At 38.1% G+C, this 19292-nt stretch overlaps 1 protein-coding gene and 1 long non-coding RNA gene across 11 annotated transcripts in view; both read right to left on the minus strand.

Moving 5' to 3' along the window:
* rbm39 (RNA binding motif protein 39) overlaps positions 1 to 18711 on the minus strand; it is a 43808-nt gene extending 25097 nt beyond the window's left edge. For 2 of the 10 annotated variants that reach the window (XM_033041765.1, XM_033041760.1), the window contains exons 1-4: positions 12656 to 12812; positions 10799 to 10868; positions 8092 to 8141; positions 5449 to 5643 (exon numbers count right to left, since the gene is read on the minus strand). In XM_033041765.1, the coding sequence (XP_032897656.1) occupies positions 5449 to 5643; positions 8092 to 8141; positions 10799 to 10868; positions 12656 to 12672 (332 nt within the window). In that variant the 5' untranslated portion in view covers positions 12673 to 12812. The other 8 variants (XM_033041762.1, XM_033041761.1, XM_033041768.1 and 5 more) reach the window with 8 other exon arrangements.
* On the minus strand, positions 8977 to 10356 carry LOC116986335. Its single transcript, XR_004415454.1, has 2 exons — positions 9150 to 10356; positions 8977 to 9111 (listed from the first exon to the last, which is right to left on the minus strand). It is a non-coding gene; the product is annotated as an uncharacterized LOC116986335 (long non-coding RNA).
* Positions 18712 to 19292: the final 581 nt, after the last annotated feature.

Here is a 19292-nt window from a genome sequence, read left to right on the forward strand (position 1 = left end):
TACTTAAAGGAGCAACCACAGTTCTGGAAAAATATCTTGTGGACAGATGAGACGAAGATTAATTTAGGTCACAGTGTTGGCAAGAACAAAGTATGGAGGAGAGAAGGAACTGCCCAAGATCCAAAGAATACCTCATCTGTGAAACTGGGGGTTATGGCCTGGGCATGTATGGCTGCTGAAGGTACTTATCTTCATTGATGATACAACTGCTGATGGTAGTAGCATAATGAATTCTGAAGTGTATAGACACATCCTACCTGCTCAAGTTTAAACAAATGCCTCAAAAGTCATTGGCCGGCAGTTCATTCTACAGCAAGACAATGATCCCAAACATACTCCTAAAGCTACGAAGGAGTTTTTTTAAAGCTAAAATATGGTTAATTCTTGAGTGGCTAAGTCAATCACCCGATCTGAACCCAATTGAGCATGCCTTTTATATGCTGAAGAGAATACTGAAGGGGACTAGCACCCAAAACAAGCATAAGCTAAAGATGGCTGCAACACAGGCCTGGCAGAGCATCACCAGAGAAAACACCCAGCAACTGGTGATGTCCATGAATCGCAGACTTCAAGCAGTCATTGCATGCAAAGGATATGCAACAAAATACTAAACATGACTACTTTCATTTACATGACACTGCTGTGTCCCAAACATTATGGTGCCATGAAAAGGGGGGACTATGTATAAACACTGCCGTAATTTCAACAGGGTGAAAACAAAATGTATAAAAATAGCCTTTATTAAAATCTGACTATGTGCACTTTAACCACGTGATTTTTTTCTATTATAAATCTCAAATTGTGGAGTACAGAGGCAAATAAATAAATGATGGGTCGTTGTCCCAAACATTATGGAGTGCACTGTATATCAGCCAAAATGCTTTCAACAGGACTGGAATGTATCAGAAAGTCTTGCATGTTTTACCCATGACAAGCATGAAAATTTGTTTGATAACAATAATAATACCTTCTTGTGATGGATGCAGTCACATTAACTTTAGCTATAATTTGAAAGATTTGATTTCCTTCTATTTGTACCAAGGACTGACCACTCAATTTCAGTCCTAGGTTTTAAGAACCACGATCAACATTACTAATGTTATTAACTGTTTTTGTTATACAGTGAGGCAATATATTGGGATTAACACCACAAAAACCTCAAGATGCTAATAAAAATCATTCAAAACAGCCATGTTTCAGTAAGATACATGCAAAGAGCACCAACAGAAACGCAAGTGGGAAGTATATGAAATTCAAATATTTTGAGCATAGAGCAAAAATCAACTGTCAAAGAAAATGATTCACATAAAAGACAGTCAAAAATGTAACTCAAATAGATTTTAGAAAATCTGAAAGTTGGACGTACAAAATTAAGTCAAATTGATGTCCACAACACACCCATTTTTCCAAAAGAAAATGTGATATAGTTTGTTGATAGAATGTCAAAAAATTGAGAATTTACTATTTTCACAACCACCACTAAATATAATCTAGATTCACAGCAAAGCTATTTAAAGTTTGAAGATGCAAACTCCACAATAGCACACCTTCAGAGGAAAGATATTTTGGGATAAAACCTCCGATCTCAATATTCCTAAACCACAGATGACAGATTATAATTTCAATTCCACATGTCAAACCCAATATTCTTCAAGTCTACATTCCACCAGGCATCGAGAGCATACATCCATATGAGCAGATTTTTTTTTTTAAGTTTGGTGTCAAAAACACCAAGATTTGTTTTATTCCATGATTAAAATAATAGAGGACCATTCTTAAGAAGCGAAATACAAATAAATCTAAATATCTCAACAGTTTGGGGTCTAAACTGTTCAGGCTACTTAGAGAATAGCAAAATGTGGATTACAGAACTTTAGTCATTAACAAAACACGGGAATGTAATATGAAATTGTATTTGAACTTTAACGGTTTAATAGTTACAATGTCGTGATGTTTTCATTTGAATCGAACAGAATTGCATGAAAAATTGTTAGAAATTTGAAGTTAACTATTTTCACTAAATTAATATGCTACTGCTGTTGCTACCTCATACATTTCCCATTCTCAAAAACTGAAGATTAAAAGAGCCTGTCTAAACGAGAATATAATCATAGGGTTTGGGGGGGGGGGGGGGGGGGGGGGGAAAGAACACTACACATACTTACATAAGTCGCTTTTCCAAACTAAGCAGGTAAAGATGGTAAGAAAGAGTTTATATAAGTACACACTCAACTTCTGAAAGCATCAGCAATTCCACCCTTTTTAATCATTTAAAACTATTGCTACTTGTGCAAAGCAATATCCTCAAAACCAATATTGCAGGTAACACGAGAACATGCCGTCAACTCATGAGTAAAACTCTATGTGCACAGATCAATTAGAATGGAAGTGTTTGTATATTCAGTAAGGAGAGCAGCTCTGAAATCAGTTCACAGAACAGTACAGTAATCTTGAAGTTTGAAGAAAAGTCTGAAATTATACAATATTCCACATCTGAATCCTCCAGTTCTAGTCCCCAAAGTTAACACAAACCGTGACAGAAAAATTTCTCCATTAGGCAACACCGTGCTTTTGTGCAATTCAATGTAGAAATTTGATATGAAATATAACAGGTAAAGTTCCACACCAGTTCCAAAAGTATGCATTAAAAGTTGACACTAGTAAACTGGCATCCCTCAGATTCACTGTTGCACACTTGATGTTGGATTCCAAACACTAAGATATACACATGAACCTGGCCTGAAACTCCGCCAATTGCTAGCGCTACCGATAGCTACATACAGTGCCCTCCATCTGTACGCCACAATTTGAGATTTGTAATAGAGGGGGAAAAAAAAAAATCACACGTGGTTACGTGCACATTGTCAGATTTTATTAAAGGCCATTTTTTATACATTTTGGTTTCACCGTGTAGAAATTACAGCTGTGTTTATACATGGTTCCCCCATTTCAGGGCACCATAATGTTTGGGACACATGGCTTCGCATGTGTTTGTAATTGCTCAGGTGTGTTTAATTGGCTCCTTCATGTAGGTATAAGAGCACCTAGTCTTTCCTCCAGTCTTTCCATCACCTTTGGAAACTTTTATTGTTGTTTATCAACGAGGACCAAAGTTGAGCCAATGAAAGTCAAAGAAGCCATAAGACTGAGAAACAAGAATAAAACTGTTAAGAGACATCAGCCAAACCTTAGGCTTACCAAAATCAACAGTTTGGAACATCATTAAGAAGAAAGAGAGCACTGGTGAGCTTATTAATCGCAAAGGAACTGGCAGGCCAAGGAAGATCTCCACAGCTGATGACAGAAGAATCCTCTCTATAATAAAGTAAAATCCCCAAACACCTGTCCGACAGATCAGAAACACACTTCAGGTGCGGATTTGTCAATGACCACTGTCCGCAGAAGACTTCATGAACAGAAATACAGAGGCTACACTGCAAAATGCAAACCACTGGTTAGCCGCAAAAATCGGATAGCCGAGTTAGTTTGCCAAGAAGTACTTAAAGGAGCAACGGAAAAAGATCTCGTGGGCAGATGAATCGAAGATTAACTTACATCAGAGTGAAGGTAAGAGCAAAGTGTGGAGGAGAGAAAGGAACTGCCCAAGATCCAAAGCATACCACCTCATCTGTGAAACAGTGGTAGGGGTGTTATAGGCTAGGCATGTATGGCTGCTGAAGGTCCTGGCTCACTTATCATCATTGATACAACTGCTGATGATAGCAGCATAATTAATTCTGAAGTGTATAGACGCATCTTATCTGCTCAAGTTCAAACAAATGGTCGGTGGTTCATTCTGCAGCAAGACGATGATCCCAAACATACGGCTAGTTTTTCAAAGCTAACAAATTCTTGAGTGGCTAAATCAATCACCCGTTCTGAACCCAACTGAGCATGCCTTTGATATGCTGAAGAGAAAACTGAAGGGGACTAGCCCCCAAAACAAGCCAAACATGGCTGCAATACAGGCCTGGCAGACCATCACCAGAGAAGACACCCAGCAACTGGTCATATCCATGAATTGCAGACTTCAAGCAGTCATTGAATGCAAAGGATATGCAACAAAATACTAAACATTACTACTTTCATTTACATGACATTGCTGTCCCAAATATTATGGCGGCCTGAAATGGGGGGGGGGGGGACTATGTATAAACACTGCTGTAATTTCTACATGGTGAAACCAAAATGTATAATAATATCTGACAATGTGTACTTTAACCACATGTGATTTTTTTCTATTACAAATCTCAAATTGTGGAGTACAGAGGCAAATAAATAAATGATGGGTCTTTGTCCCAAACATTATGGAGGGTACTGTGGCTCGGTGAAATGAACCAGCAATGCAATATTTAAAGACAGCGTGCAAAAGATAGTGTCGGGTGAGTTGTGTGACTAATCACCACTGAGATGTAGGGTTCAAGAGGCATCTTGGCCGGTGCAGAGCGTAATGGCCGCTTCATTTGTTGATAGACTGGTTATTGGATATGACAAAAGCTACCTATTCCCTTTCATTGTTCGAAAGCACAGCTCTCACAATACTAGATTTAAATATGGTCACACGTTCAAGTGGTTACTGGCAGTAGAATTTGCTGCCATAAAGAAATCTTCAGCCAGGAAGACCTGTGCAACAAAAAAGTGGAGAAGGAGGTGACAGAGCTCCATTCAACACGGGAAGAAACTGGTGCTAGACCACCGAGCCCCACATTCCAACACCAAAGAGCTGCAGTTTACTTCAGCCTTCACAGAACATTGCACTTTGCCACGGTGACTCACTCCAAACTACATGGCACAAGATCGCTAAGGCCATTTCTTGCCAGAAAAGGGCTGCATCACAACCAGAATCATGACGCAGCATTTCACAAAAGAGGGCAGTTTGTGTCAGGTACCCAACATCCCTGTACTCTGTGATGGATACGTCCACATACAATGATTAACACATTTAAGCACTGAATCCACTCATGCTCCTTTTCCCAGCAATGCATGCTGAGCAATAAGCAAATGTACCAGCACAAATTTGAAGAAATTAAAAGATGGCACAAAGATTTGATCTAATCAAAACACTGCCGCAATATAGGGATCAAGGATGAAGCAGATACGGGTCACCTTCAATATGTTAAGGCTGACAGAAATATTAGACTTTAAATGTATTATTGGAAGAATGGTAGAATGGGCATTGTTCACTTTTCATATTTTAAAGCCAATATATTATGCAAAAAGCTAAATTAAGATCTATAAAATTCCACCCACCACACTGAATCAGAATACATTTTCTTAAATACCAGACTCAATCCCAACGTAATCAATAGATATTCATATTATTCGAGCTAGAAATGACTATGAAATACTTTGTTTGTTAACTGAAACAGATTTTTGGAATCCAATGTCAAGATTTCAAAGCAGCTACTTAAAATAGAGCAACAAGGCTATTATAAAAAGTATACATACAAAGGACTCCTGTAACGGCCTCTTTCTACCCTCCTTCGGTCCTTGCTTCGGCTGCGACGATGTTCCCTATTCTTGCTGCTTTTTCTCTCTCTGCTCCTGCTTCTCCTCCTTTCTCGTTCCTTGCTACGTCTACGCTCTTTGCTTCTACTTCTCTTCCTTTCACGGCTGTGGCTACGACTTCGGCTCTTCTTTTTCCTGAAGAAATCATTAGCAATTAAATTACAATCTAATTTAGGGGTGCTTTTCCCAACAAAATCAAGTAATTAACAATTCAGTAAAGTGATTCTATTGCCAAACAATATGTACAGTGAAATCAAGTTTCTACTACAGATGCACAACCTTTTATCCGAAGATCCAAATAACGAAAACCTCCGAATAGCGGCCATTTTTTCGGTCCTTGAAGAAAGGTCCTTGAAAACGTTCACCGAGGGCGGCCCGCAGTGGTGACAGCAGAACCTCCGGTCGGTCCTCGAAGAAAGGGGAACTAAATCCCCATTCATAAAAGAGAAGGTGAGGGTATATTGCGCGGGAGGGTTAATAATTGACAATATGCTGCTGCCTGCCCGCTGAGTTAAAAAGTTCCCACGGTAGACTCACGATACACAGTGTTTCGTGAGTCTTGCGTGGGAACTTTTTAACTCAGCGGGGCAGGCAGCAGCAGATTGTCGCTCGCTTCAGTTTCACCCCACCTACACCCCTCTGCTTCCCGGCTATGTGTGTGACCCCTTCCCTCCCCTCTCCAGCTCCCCGCCCATTGCACCGGCGCAGGGGCTTTGCACTGTCTTCAAGTCGGCGATACCAGCAGGACCGTGCCAGTCACCGGAGACGTCAGGACCAACGGGACACCGACCCCCAGGCCCACTGCAAGCACAGAGATCCCAGAGACCCACAGCCAGCAGCAGCCCAGCCCCGTTCCAACTCCAGAGGAAAACTGCAAACTGGCCGGAGACGTCAGGACCACCAGAAGCCGTTCCCCGAGCTGCACCCCCTCATCGGGACACCGACCCCCAGGCCCACTGCAAGCACGGAGATCTCAGAGACCCACAGCCAACAGCAGCCCAGCCCAGCCCCGCTCCAACTACAGAGGAACCTGGGTTGCGGATGACGGGGCACAGCTCGGGGCGTCGTAGGGGCCCATCGGCGAGCGGGTTCCTGTTGGTCCTGACGTCTCCGGCCACCTGCCATCCTCCGGGAACTGTACCGCCCTTGCAGGAGAGTGGGGTTGTTTGCAGTTGCAGAGGGAGGGGGCAAGGGCGGTACAGTTTCCAGTCTCAGCTCCAGTCCAGGGGGGTGGCCGGAGACGTCAGGACCAACGGGACACCAACCCCCAGGCCCACTGCAAGCACGGAGATCCCAGAGACCCACAGCCAGCAGCAACTCCAGCCCAGCCCCGCTCCAACTCCAGAGGAACACGTAGGGGCAGAAGCTGATGGTGTGCAAGGTACGTCTTGTTCTTGGGGTGGCGGATGAGGGGGCGCAGCTCGGGCTGTGGGCAAACTGCCACTTGTCGCCGTAGCGGCCCATTGGGGAGCGGATTCCTCTGGAGTTGGAGGGGGAGAGGGGTATTGTGCTGTTTGATCGCCCCCTGCTATCCCAGGGACAGGGAGACACAGCGGCTTTTTAGACTGGTGGGCAATCACTTCCAAAGTTCTGCCCACACAGTCAGTACACCTCTCCTACACTGCATTTCATACAAACATTTATTCTGCAAGAAAAAACTACATTGAAGACTCAAACTCGCGACCGAGTTTACTGCCGCGATCAAGGCGCAAACTCGCGACCTTGCGGATATGAGCCGAGCACTCTACCACTGAGCCAGCCATTAAAATCTACGCTAAAAAATTTCCATTCCGAAGACCGACAAATTCTGAATTACGAAAAGTGTCTGGTCCCAAGGCTTTCGGATAAAAGGTTGTGCACCTGTATTGCATACTATATTAATTCAACAAAATATGTGGAACACAGCAAGTTCAAACAGAGTAAAATGTTGCATCAAGTTCAACATGCACCCAAAAACACAAATTGGGAGTGTACTGCAAACACCTTGGCATAATGTATCTGGTGCCCACAACATGGGCTGCTTTAAATTAGGAAGTGAACGTAAACAAGGAAACTAACCACGGCTCCAGTTTTGTATTTGGTCAAATTAGGAAAATTGTATTTAGAGAACAAGACCCGAAACATGTCTAAAATGTATTGCATCTGCCCTCCTGCACGCTTCTGAAACCCAGACTCTTTTAAATTCTCCAAATTTACAAAAAGAAAGATGAATGAACCCGATAATCTCATGTCCTTGTATTGTGTTCTTACCAAATGATACCTTAATTAACAATTAACATCATTACCATTATCTGTGGGAGCTTCCAGTGTTTAAATTACCCATGTTTCCTATATTGTAATTGGGACATTTCAAAAGGTACTTCACAGGCTATATAGTGTTACAGAACATCAAGGTAATCGAGTGCTTTATGCAGGAGAAACAAAACTATGATCCTTTTATTCAAGGTTTTATATGGGTTAGGTGAAAATAATGCAGCATTAATTCTTTTAAAAAAGGTGTACTAATCAGTTGGCATTTCAAACAACAGCACAATAATTTCTTACAGTTCATAATTCTTTAAGAAAACAGACTACTTCACTCACTTTTTACTACGTTCCTCTTGTCCATTAGCTTTGCTCGATTTGTTCTCATCCTAGGCAGGTCGACAGAAGAACATCAGAATGACGAAGGGGAAACATTTTGCAAGTCGTGAGGGGAAGGGAAGAGGGAATAAGAAAATATAGAACATAATCATTTAAAAATTTATTACTAGTAAGAAACTCTAAAGTTTCTCTGAAATGGACCCTTCTATACACATTAGATTTTATTAATTACATAATTAATAAATAAGGAATTTAGGAAGATAGGAGGACAAGAAAATCTTGCTGCTACTGACACACCGATCAGTACCAGTGCTATAAGTGTGCCTAAGACATGTGTGGCTGTGTTAGCTGAGAGCCACAGTTGATTTCCTGCGACCAATCCTGTTCCTCACGTCTTCGCCCATTTGTGCTGGAAGGGTGCGACTGTAAGAGCTTGAAGTCACCTCTCTCACACATCTCGCCCTGAAGCAAACAGGGAATCACACCTCTTAGTAATGTCGATTCCCAAGAAATCTGAAGTCTTCAATAATCCACCAGTTCAGCCTAATCATTCCCTAAATGTGGTCCTGTTTACACAGGGAATATTATTCATATTAAACCAGGTAAAATGAAAGAAACACTATTCAAACACAATCCAACTATTTTGCAGCGGCAAAGCTTGACGTATCATATTTATTTTTTCCAAATACTAGCTGCTTTTTTTGGGGGGGGGGGGGGGGGGAAGCTTCTACAAATTTGACATGCCAAGGCAATTGTATGAACAGAAACATACTTAGTTCTTTTGAGGTTGATAAACAACAATTTTGGTCATTTGCACATTAAAGATTTTCTTGTAATTACAAAGCAAATGTGTCCACAAAATATCAATAGACAAGTGCTTTTTTAAATTATTTACAGCCCCAACATATGTTCCCAGGCATCAGTTGCTCCAAGTAAAGACTATATTTTGCAGTAATTTTCAATTGAGTGCTTAGATTAGTCCGCACTTTTCTTTTAAACATTAAAATCTGATATACTGAACTCATGTGAAAGTATACTTTCAAATGCCAACCCCTCACCCCATAGGAAATATAATCACAAAATTTAATTATTTTTTTTAGTACATACTCCACTGGAAGCAAATTTTATGACTGCACTAAAATACAATGTTACTTAGAAACTTGCAGCAAAACAAAATAATTGGGCGATTTTTAACTTTAGGTTTCGAATGGTTCCTTCCTCTCCACCGTGTGTATGTGCGGTGTGACATAAATAGTATACTATATTGCAAGTTATGCAATTTGCAGGACCGTCAAGCCTTGAGCTAGTCAAAACAAAATGTTGTGTTAGAACAGATGAAAGACGTTTTGAATTGTTCTGTAGTTTGCAGTCTGTTCAAGATACACGTTTCGTATGCATCTACATTATCCTGTTTTGTTCTGTGAAATACTAATCAGTTGATACAAACACACTATCTACTAATACAGAATGCCTAAAATGTAGCTAGTTATTTTTTGCAGACTTTCACACACTGTCATTTAAAATCTACAAAAAGAAAAGGCAACAAAATGTCTGGCTATCACCAAACATTTCTTTCCTCATTATGTTCCCTGTCTTACTAACCTGAGCAGAGACTAAATAACAATTCCTCAACATTGAATTTGCCAATTCAGTTCAGAATTTAACTATTAAAACTATCAAAATAAAATAGTATTTAACTACATTCTACTTTGGTTACAGCAGGGATAAACCCTCCAAGTCTCTGCAAGATTCCCAAATCTCAACAGCTGCTCTCCAGTTTCGATGTAGTAAAGGCGTGATCAAATATTTGTGAATGCCAAAATAATTTGGTGGAATAAATACATTAGCATGTCTTTTGGACGATTTACTGAATTAACATATCGGATTCATTCATCTCTATGCAAGAAATAACTGCATAACAGTTATTCAGAGGCTCACCACCTGAGTTTCCTAAACCCAGCCTGCATGAGACTGCAAAACCAGTCACTTTGTAACTTTCAATCATGAATCTTGATTTCTCTGTGTAAACAGGGCCTTGGTTTTTTTTGTTGAACTTTATTCTATCATAGTATAAATGCATTACATACAGTGAAAGTAAAATTTAACAGATCAATATAGTTTACGTTTAGGTTCTGTGAAACTTTTTTTGCATGCAGAATATTAGTTTCTCTTCTAAAAGCTCTAAATAATGGACTTTTGTTGTTGTTTACAATTTATCTACTCTTTGATACTACAATGCAATATGTTTACTGTTTAAAACCGTACTTTCACCTTGTTGCTATACCAAAGAATAGGCCATCTTTTCTTGGGCTTTGGGTTTTTACCCAGGGTACCACAGAACAGCGATACTTCACGCAATTACTACCTTATTGTTTGATAGTTCAGACTGGAATCAAAGCTGTATTCATGGTAGTAGAGATGTGATATCACTAGGCAAGTCTACAAAAAGAGATAGATGGGCATTTATTCATCACTCTAATCGAAACTACTGCAAAAAAAGATCTCATTTCTAGTTGCAGAACCAGCTCAACAGTAAAGAAAAACTTTACTTAAATGTAGTGAAATATCTGTATTCTATATGCAGTAAATATTAAAATGAAAGGGTTATGGAACTGTGATATTCAATGAGTATAGCACAGCAGTAGTTTCATAAATGGTGCTATGTTGCTCTGTACTTATGACCTGTGTGGTTGCCAATGTTCCTCACCTCCTTTCTATACGGTGCTTCCAGCATTGCTTCAATATCCAGGTCATCTGCCATGCTTTCTGACTGCCACCTGAAAAACATACAAAGAGGAGCAGAAACAATTAAGAATTTGGATGCAATTTTGAATCAAAGTAATTCATAACAATCACCCAAGGCTATAACAAAAATGACTAAAAATGCATTGTGCATTTTACCTAATTTTCAAATTTCCAATTCCATAGAATATTCATCTCTATTTAGTAAGAGAAAGGGGATGCATGAATTAAAATACCCTTTCCCATTCATGCTTACTAATATTGGGACAAACCTGTCAAAGAATAAAATGTCAAACTAATAAGAAATGTATTTTCAGTTTAGCACTCACAAAAAATGAGACCCTTAATTAAATGACTAATTGGTTGAACTTCAAATTTAGCATTAGCACTAGCTGAAGATTATGCACATACTGAATATTATCTCTGCCAAATGCCACCCCACACCCAAAGTACAGCTGTAACAATTACATTTTGGGGGAAAGGAAGAACATTACAATTTGTCATAGAATGCATTTCAATGCAGATCATAATTAGCACAATAGCAAAGTTTTCGTTCTTTGAAAACTTTAGTTGAAGGATTTAATGGCTCTCCAGTCTACACAGGTGATTCCAATGATGTCCTTAAGGATCTCAGGAGAAGCAGCTTTCAGATAATTAACTGTAAAAGTCACAAATACAAGCATCATAATGGCACAAAAACATAGACATGTTCAGCAATATGAGAACAGTCTAAGCCAAATAATAGCTTTAACATATTACTTTTTAACAACGTCTGGAAAAGAAAAAGCAATTTGATTTGCACTGTGTGGCAACCAAATGTGCACCACCCTCACCCAAGTCAGAAGGCCATGGACTCAAGTGCCACAGAGACTTGAACACAAAAATCTAAGCTGGCTGCCCAACGTAACAACGATGGATTGTTACTGCATGAAAGATTTAGTGCAAAACAATAAAGTCTCCATCATCTCCATAAAGTTGGGGGCGTTCGTTTTATGTAAAAAATAACTACAAAAGAAATTCTCTCTATTGTCAATGCAACATTTATAATTTAATGATCACAAATATATTTAGCCAGTGAAAGGCAGTGATATTCACCCAAAATGTTAAATATGTTGCTCAATAGATGCCGTGAACCATTGAATAGTTCCAGCACTTGCTATAAACAGATAATTTTAATTTGCTATTGGTGAGAGCTTGCTGTGTGGAAATTAGCAGCCACTCTGTCTCCTATACACTGTTCAGTAACTTGGCAAGTGAAAAGCATTATACAACTGCAAGCTCCCTTTATACAACTATATGATTGCAGTGAATCTTATGATAATCTTTTGACTAAAAACAGTGGATTACTCCAGAATGAAAAGATAATTGTTTTTTGCTACCATGGTCTGCTTTACTTCCACTTAAAAATAAATTCACAGTTAAGCAACAGTAGTATTTCATTCTATGTCAGCTGAACTAAAGTCTCTAAGAGCAATCTTGAACACTACACTAAATTAGACTAAAAATTTCGAAGAAAATAAATTTCCAGTTGAGTATTCATGTCCTTCTGTCCCAATCATAATGCAGTGTGGTGCATTTAAGAAAGTTTAGACTTTCACTATGTGAACAGTTAGATGCAAAACCCCTCTGGCTCTAAAAAGGCAATATGTCTTTGGTCTAATGTCAGGTCCAACAATATTATATCCCAGGCACCAACGTGAAGTAAATGTATATCAGCTTCAATATACCAGTTTCAACATAGTGAAAATTTAATAGGCAGTTTTCTCCAGTTTATGAAGTTAGATGCTATATTTGTTATGTGATGTTCAATTTGGCCACTTACCCTGGTTGCATACTCATGTTTCACTGGTGTAACAATCACTGTTAAAAAAACTGTGGCAAAAGATGTATCTGCACTGATATTTTAAGATGGCTATTTATTAGTTAAATTAAATAAAAAATTGCCCATTTCATGTAATTTGTCTCAGGCCGACTTTAACCTGAAATAAAAATAATTGTTATCTTATTAAAACAAAATCCTTTACATGGTTATTCAATCTCTTCATTTAATCATTCAGATATTTTCTTCTACTTCCTTGCCATGTGATACTTTTCCAGAAAACATCTGTACTAGGACAACGGTGTACAAAGGAAGGAAATATAGTCTTGTGTAAATTTTAAAACCTGATAATACCACCAACTGCCTCTAAAACAGAAAAATAGCCAATTCCAGATCTGGTGCATTTACAGAGATGCACCTTTCAAACAGAAAGAACGGCTTCATAACAAAATCCTGAGATACATAATAGGCCTAAGTTGATAATGAACAATGCTTAGTGACATTCAAAATGTGTACTACCACATATTTTGCATTATAACTCGTGGTACTAGATTCTATCTTACAAATATATGCTCAGAATTAGGTAACAGCAGCAAAAGTGTAGTGCAACTGTTAGTCTTGAAAATCAACCTGCCATTAACACCAAAAAAACCACCATAAATTCGGCACTAGGTTCTTTAGGTACCATATGTTCCAAGTTCTACTCTCACAACATTAAGAGCTATCAACTACTAGGTGCATTCCCTAGAAATTGCATTGAACCCCATGCTCTCCACTGAACTATTTAACCTATTTGAATTGTATTGCCCAATATATTTTTGTTCATCAGTCTTTATGAAGTCTAAATTATACAAAGAAATACAATTATGTTTCTCTCATTATGTGCGCTGACCTTCACAGAAAAATAACCTGACATTTCCCTCTCATGGGCCAATGAAAGTGGATAACTAAATCCACAATAGCGATGTTCCAAATCAAATGTTCTGGAAAAGTTCCATAAAGAACCAGTTGCAGCATTCACACAAACCCCAAAGTGTTCTAATGAGCGGTATCAACTCATTTGTGACATATGGGGCAAAACGTGATACCAGGGAGCTTTGTCAACATTGGCATGGTACTGTACAAATAAACTAAACCTTACAGGCATACAAACTTCAATATGAAACAAGACAATCCTACTATTAGAATTTGTCCAAATATGCTGATATAGCACTGGTGCCTTGTTAAATATTCTTCAAAGACATCAGATTGTTCGCATCACGGATGAGACAACTAATTTCTGAAGACAGAAAAATGGAAAGTTATAGTTGACAAATTATTTTCCTCAAACACATTGATTTTTGGGTCTATTTCTGAATATTATATGTCCAGAATTAGTCGGCCTCAGTCCAGTCAAAAATTACAAACAAACAGAAATAAAAGTAAATTTTACCTGACCAATTTAATGGATCTATTTGGTTAGCTTTTCCATCTGACAAGTTTGTTAATTTACCCAAAATCTATCAAAAAGAAAAGCCTATTAGCAAACACATATTTAGCAGGAGCAAACAATGGTAATACTAGTATTCACTGTATTCGGTGAGATTCAAAAGCAGCACATCCATGAAAAGATAAAAGCTCCATTTGTGTAGTAATGGTTGACTAATGATATTAGAAACTGAATCAAGTTAAAGTAAGTTCCAATAACTTAAGAAAAAGCATAAATCCAGCAGACTGGGAAGATTTTAAGGATTACAAAAAGGAAGCCAAAACTAAATTGCACGTGGAATGAAAGCTAAGAGCTAAAGATTTTCTAACTATAGAAAGAGGAACATGGGCTATTAAAAACAGATCCAGGAAGTATTATCAATCAAAAAATGGTAAAAGCAGACATTATTTGCAACAGCATAAGTATAAGGCCAAAATAGAGCAGTCCAAAAAAAGTCAAATAATGGAAAGAGGGGAGAAACTGTGAACTAATATGCACTAATGCCAGGTCATATATGGCAGGGGAGAAAATAAAAAGGACATTAAAGAAAACTTCAAGATTTGATGATGGCTTTCACCCTGTAGTGACAAAAAAGGGGGAAAATTGTGAATGGTTGTCATAATCTTCCAAAGCTTTCTAAATTCTAATCAGAAATGTAATTCGTTCTCAAGAAGAGACTTAAATCAGAATTTGTCATTTTGGTCCCTTCCGTTCAAAATAAAGTGGAAAAGTTACAGGAAATATCATGAACTGAGAGACTGCACATTTAGGATAATATGAACCCAGGGATTTGCAAAGTGCAGTTGAATTATTTATATGATATTTATATTTATATCAAAAGATTCTGTCCTCGTTAGCTTCTAGAATGCCTTTAATAAAGGTTTGGACAGACAGAAATAATTTTACATGTTGGGAGGTAAGTGTCAGAGAAAAAGTGACACACAGGATTCCCGGTTCCATGAAACTGGGATCCTACTTTTCAATACATTACAATTTAGAAAATAAGTTTTATATTAATGGGAAGATGACATCAAAATTACAATGAAACGTCAGTGAATGATTGAGTCAAACTGTGGCATGTATAGAGGCACAAGGATCTGGAAAACAAATGATTGATATTTTCAGAAAGGCAAGAATCATGGCGATGAAGTTTGTGAAAGGTTAAACAAGTGAATACTTTCAGAAATATGGTACAAAATAATAGAGTTTTTGTTCTTTAAATGTGATGGGGTTGGTGCACAAAAGGACAGAACAGATTGCATCGTTGTGTGGATCCTTGATGAGACCTTGCATGAGTACTCTAATCAGACGCGAATGCCAAACTTCGTAAAATATGGCGGAAATAAAACTGCAGATTTACCAGATGGCCTACATGATGAAATCACAAACAGTTGCATAAACATTTGAGTGACCTTTCCTACATTAAAAATATGTTTAATATGATAAACAATCTTCACTGAGGAAGAATCTGAAACAAGAGGGCATAGTTAATTAATCATAACGACAAAGGAGTTAAATCCATATGCAAATTTAAGGGCAATGGAAATTTTCCCCATTACTTAATATAATGTGGGTGGTGAGTAAATAAAGTTTCAAGAATGAGAGCCATAAACATTCACTTGGTAAGCAGAGAAATGAAGCAAAAGCCAAGCTAAATTCAGCCACCGTCTGACAGAAAGATACAACAGGATGAGGAACTGTGTTCCTTGATGCAGCAAGTATCTTTGACGCAGGAAGTGCATGCAAAAGGAACTAACCGGACAAGCTTCACTTTTTTTTTTGCAGGAAAAAAAAAACTGTGGTGTCCTATGGAAATAAATTGCCATAGGAATGGGAAATTAGTTTTGGGCTTTTCATGGAGCCTTGTTTGAATGGGAATATGTCTGCCCCATCTATGGAATTTTCCAATGAGGGCACAAGATGGGAACTACCAGAATGAATAGATGTAGAGCAACATAGAACAGTTTGCCCCAACTTTAATGCTACACAAGGGCTTGAAATGTCACAAGCTCTTACAATTTAGTATTATAACTAAAAAAGTGTTTTCAAACACTTTGTGATCCAACAAACATGATTTAAGTATTTTTACTATTTGAACAGATTTTGAATGATTAATCAACAGCCATTTTAAACAAAATTTGCCTTTTCTATCAGCTGTTCGAAAATAATCCCCAACAGTTCTAGAATTTATCATCCTTCATGGTAAAACGTAGAAGCCATAAAATTTAAAATTCATAATAAGCCTTCCATTAAGTAAACCTTGTGACAATATGAAAATAGACACATAGAAGAGTCTAATTTGAGGCACTTTGGAAATAACATGCAACTTGAGAACATGCACAGAAGTGATAAGTTAAATTGTTTGTCCCTCTCCACAACATAATGAAGTGTGCAACCTCAAGTTTACTAAATTTATTACACCGAGCAGCAGTTCTTAGTTTATATAGCAATGTAAATCGAAACTACAGCTTTACAGTCTACAGTTCCTGTTATCTTTGCTGACAATTTAACAAAAAAATCTCGTCATCTACCATGCAACAAAAATTGAAGCAGTTTAAATGTAAATTAAAAGCTAATTTGGCCATGAAGTCATATTTTTTCAAAATGAAACACATTTTTCAAAGTTGTTTAATAGTAACCTTTAGTCCCATATCCATGTCGCAGGACCCTGTTCAAGAAAGAGCTGAAGGTGAAACATGGCACACAAGTTCCAAAATCATGTCCCATCACCCACTTTATCTTTAGACTTACAACAAAATCTTTATAGTCGCTACTGCACCAAATCTATTTCACCCCTCCACCCCCCCCACCAATTATTTATATTTGATTATCTTATATGGTCAAACTGCCAGCTCTATTTCAAGCAGAATTACTCAAAATCTTGAGTGTCTTGAGATTATCAAGAATCTCACAAATTATTTATTGACAATATATATTGAATTTGCTCCCCCCCATCTAAGATATTTGATTTCCTTATTATCTGATAGTCATGACTTACAGCTTTAACTCATGCAAGGAAAAATCTTGCAGACTGGAGTATTTAGTGTCCACCGTGGATTTTAGTCACTATAAATTGCATTAATAAAATCTATGCCTCCTCGCCTAATCATTTTGATCTCATTATTTTATATTATCATAATTTCAAGGCTTTAACTCAAAACCATAAGAATTTCATGAATTGAAATATCTATTTAATGGTCACAGGTTTTAGTTTATATTAAATGTATTAATAAAATCTACTCCCCTCTTAATAATTGCAATTTCCCCAATATCTGAGTCATAACTTCCAGCTAACTCCAATAAGATTACTCAAATTGTTAATCATAACTTCCATCAATCTAATGTTCACAACAGATTTTAGCCTATTTTAATAAAATGTATTAATAAAATCTACTCCCCTCCCTAATAATTTCAATTTCTCTATTATCTTATATAATTATAACTTCCAGATCTAGCTCTAGCAAGATTACTCAAACTTCAATTTCCCTGCTGGGATAAATAATGTTCTATTGTATCGTGTAACCTTAAGAATCATGATTTCCATCAATTTAATGTCCACAACAGATACTCGACTATTTTAAATGTATTAATAAAATCTACTCCCCTTTCTAATAATTTAAATTTCCCTGGTATCTTATATAATCATAACTTCCAGCTCTAACTAGCGAGATTACTCAAAATTTTAGGTATCATAACTTCCAGTTTTAACTCAAAACCTTAAGAATTTCGTTGAATTATTTATTTAGTGTCCACAATGAATTTCACCAATAGTAAGTGTGTTTGTATGTATCATAAACGTTTATTGCAAGCAAAATCGGTTGAGCACACAAGGGCACTACAAAGCTGGGGAGGAACCGAGACACAAAATCCAACTCCTTCAGGATTATCAGCAGTTTGTTGCGAAACGCAGCGAACTCCCACCCCGGGCCTGTTGCATAACTTCGTCGGTAGAAAAGAGCTGATGAAAAGAGAACTAAATCCTCGTTGGGAGACTCGCTGGGTTCGTGTTTGTAATCTGGAGGCCGACAAGGATAAATATTAACCCCACTATTCACATCATTATCCCTAATTTTTTTTAAAACAGCCTGGTTTCCTCGAGGCCCGTCTGAGCTCCGTTCCGCGCCGTTACAACACGCGGCCCTCAGGCGAAGGTCAGCGATTAAGAAATGCGTGCGGGGAGCATGAAAAGGGAATCATATTTACCTTAATATCAAAGGATTAACGATTGCGGCCGAGTCTGGACGCTGGGAGTCTTTCTCTTGGGCAATGAGGCGATTCTTTTCCTCACAGTTCCTGATGTCAGGCCTTGCTGTTCCGACTCGTCTTCCGCCCTTAGGCCTCGCTCGCGACTTTTAAATGTATATATTGTTTTTAAAACGGATCTGCGAGGCAAAGAAGCTGTTTAACGGGGCGCAGACAATATTTCTAGTTTAAATTAGATAGGTGTGGTGCTGTGCGTGTGTAAATTGATTTGTTTTCTTTTCCCCTTGTCACGGACAAGCAGCCTCGACGACCAAGGAGCGATCACAAAATGGCGCCGCTGCCGTCCAGTCCGCCAGCGGCGGCACTAAACGGGTTTCCCACCGTCACCATGCAGGGGCGGGGCGGGGCGTGGCGCTGCGTCACGGCCACCGCGCGTCACAGGCGCCGCTTCCATGGCAACGGGATCGCGTTGGCAACGTCAGTGACGTAAAAACCAGGAACCAAAAGGATACATTGGGGTTACCCTCAATCGTTCACTACCCCCGTTGCCATCAGGAATTAATCTAACCAAAAGTTTTGCAATTGCATGACCACTCTCAAAACGCTTAAAAAAAAAACGCTTTGTATGACAACTCCCTAATCACTTTTTAAAATAAAGCGATTTGAGAATTATATAATTTACATTTTTTCCTGGAAGTTATATATAGTCAAATATTTTCTTTTAGAGAGTTATATAAATACATTTTATACATTTTACATTTTTTCTTGATAGTTATATTTCCTGGGAGTTATATATAATCAAATATATTCTTTTTGGGAGTTATATAATTTACATTTTTTCCTGGAAGTTATATATATAGTCAAATACTTTTTGAGTGTAAAATAAATATATTTTATACATTTTACATTTCTTTTGAGAATTATATTTCCTGGGAGTTATATATAGTCAAATATATTCTTTTTGGGAGT

The sequence above is a fragment of the Amblyraja radiata genome, chromosome 23 (assembly GCF_010909765.2).
Source record: "Amblyraja radiata isolate CabotCenter1 chromosome 23, sAmbRad1.1.pri, whole genome shotgun sequence".
NCBI classification, from domain to species: Eukaryota; Metazoa; Chordata; class Chondrichthyes; order Rajiformes; family Rajidae; genus Amblyraja; species Amblyraja radiata.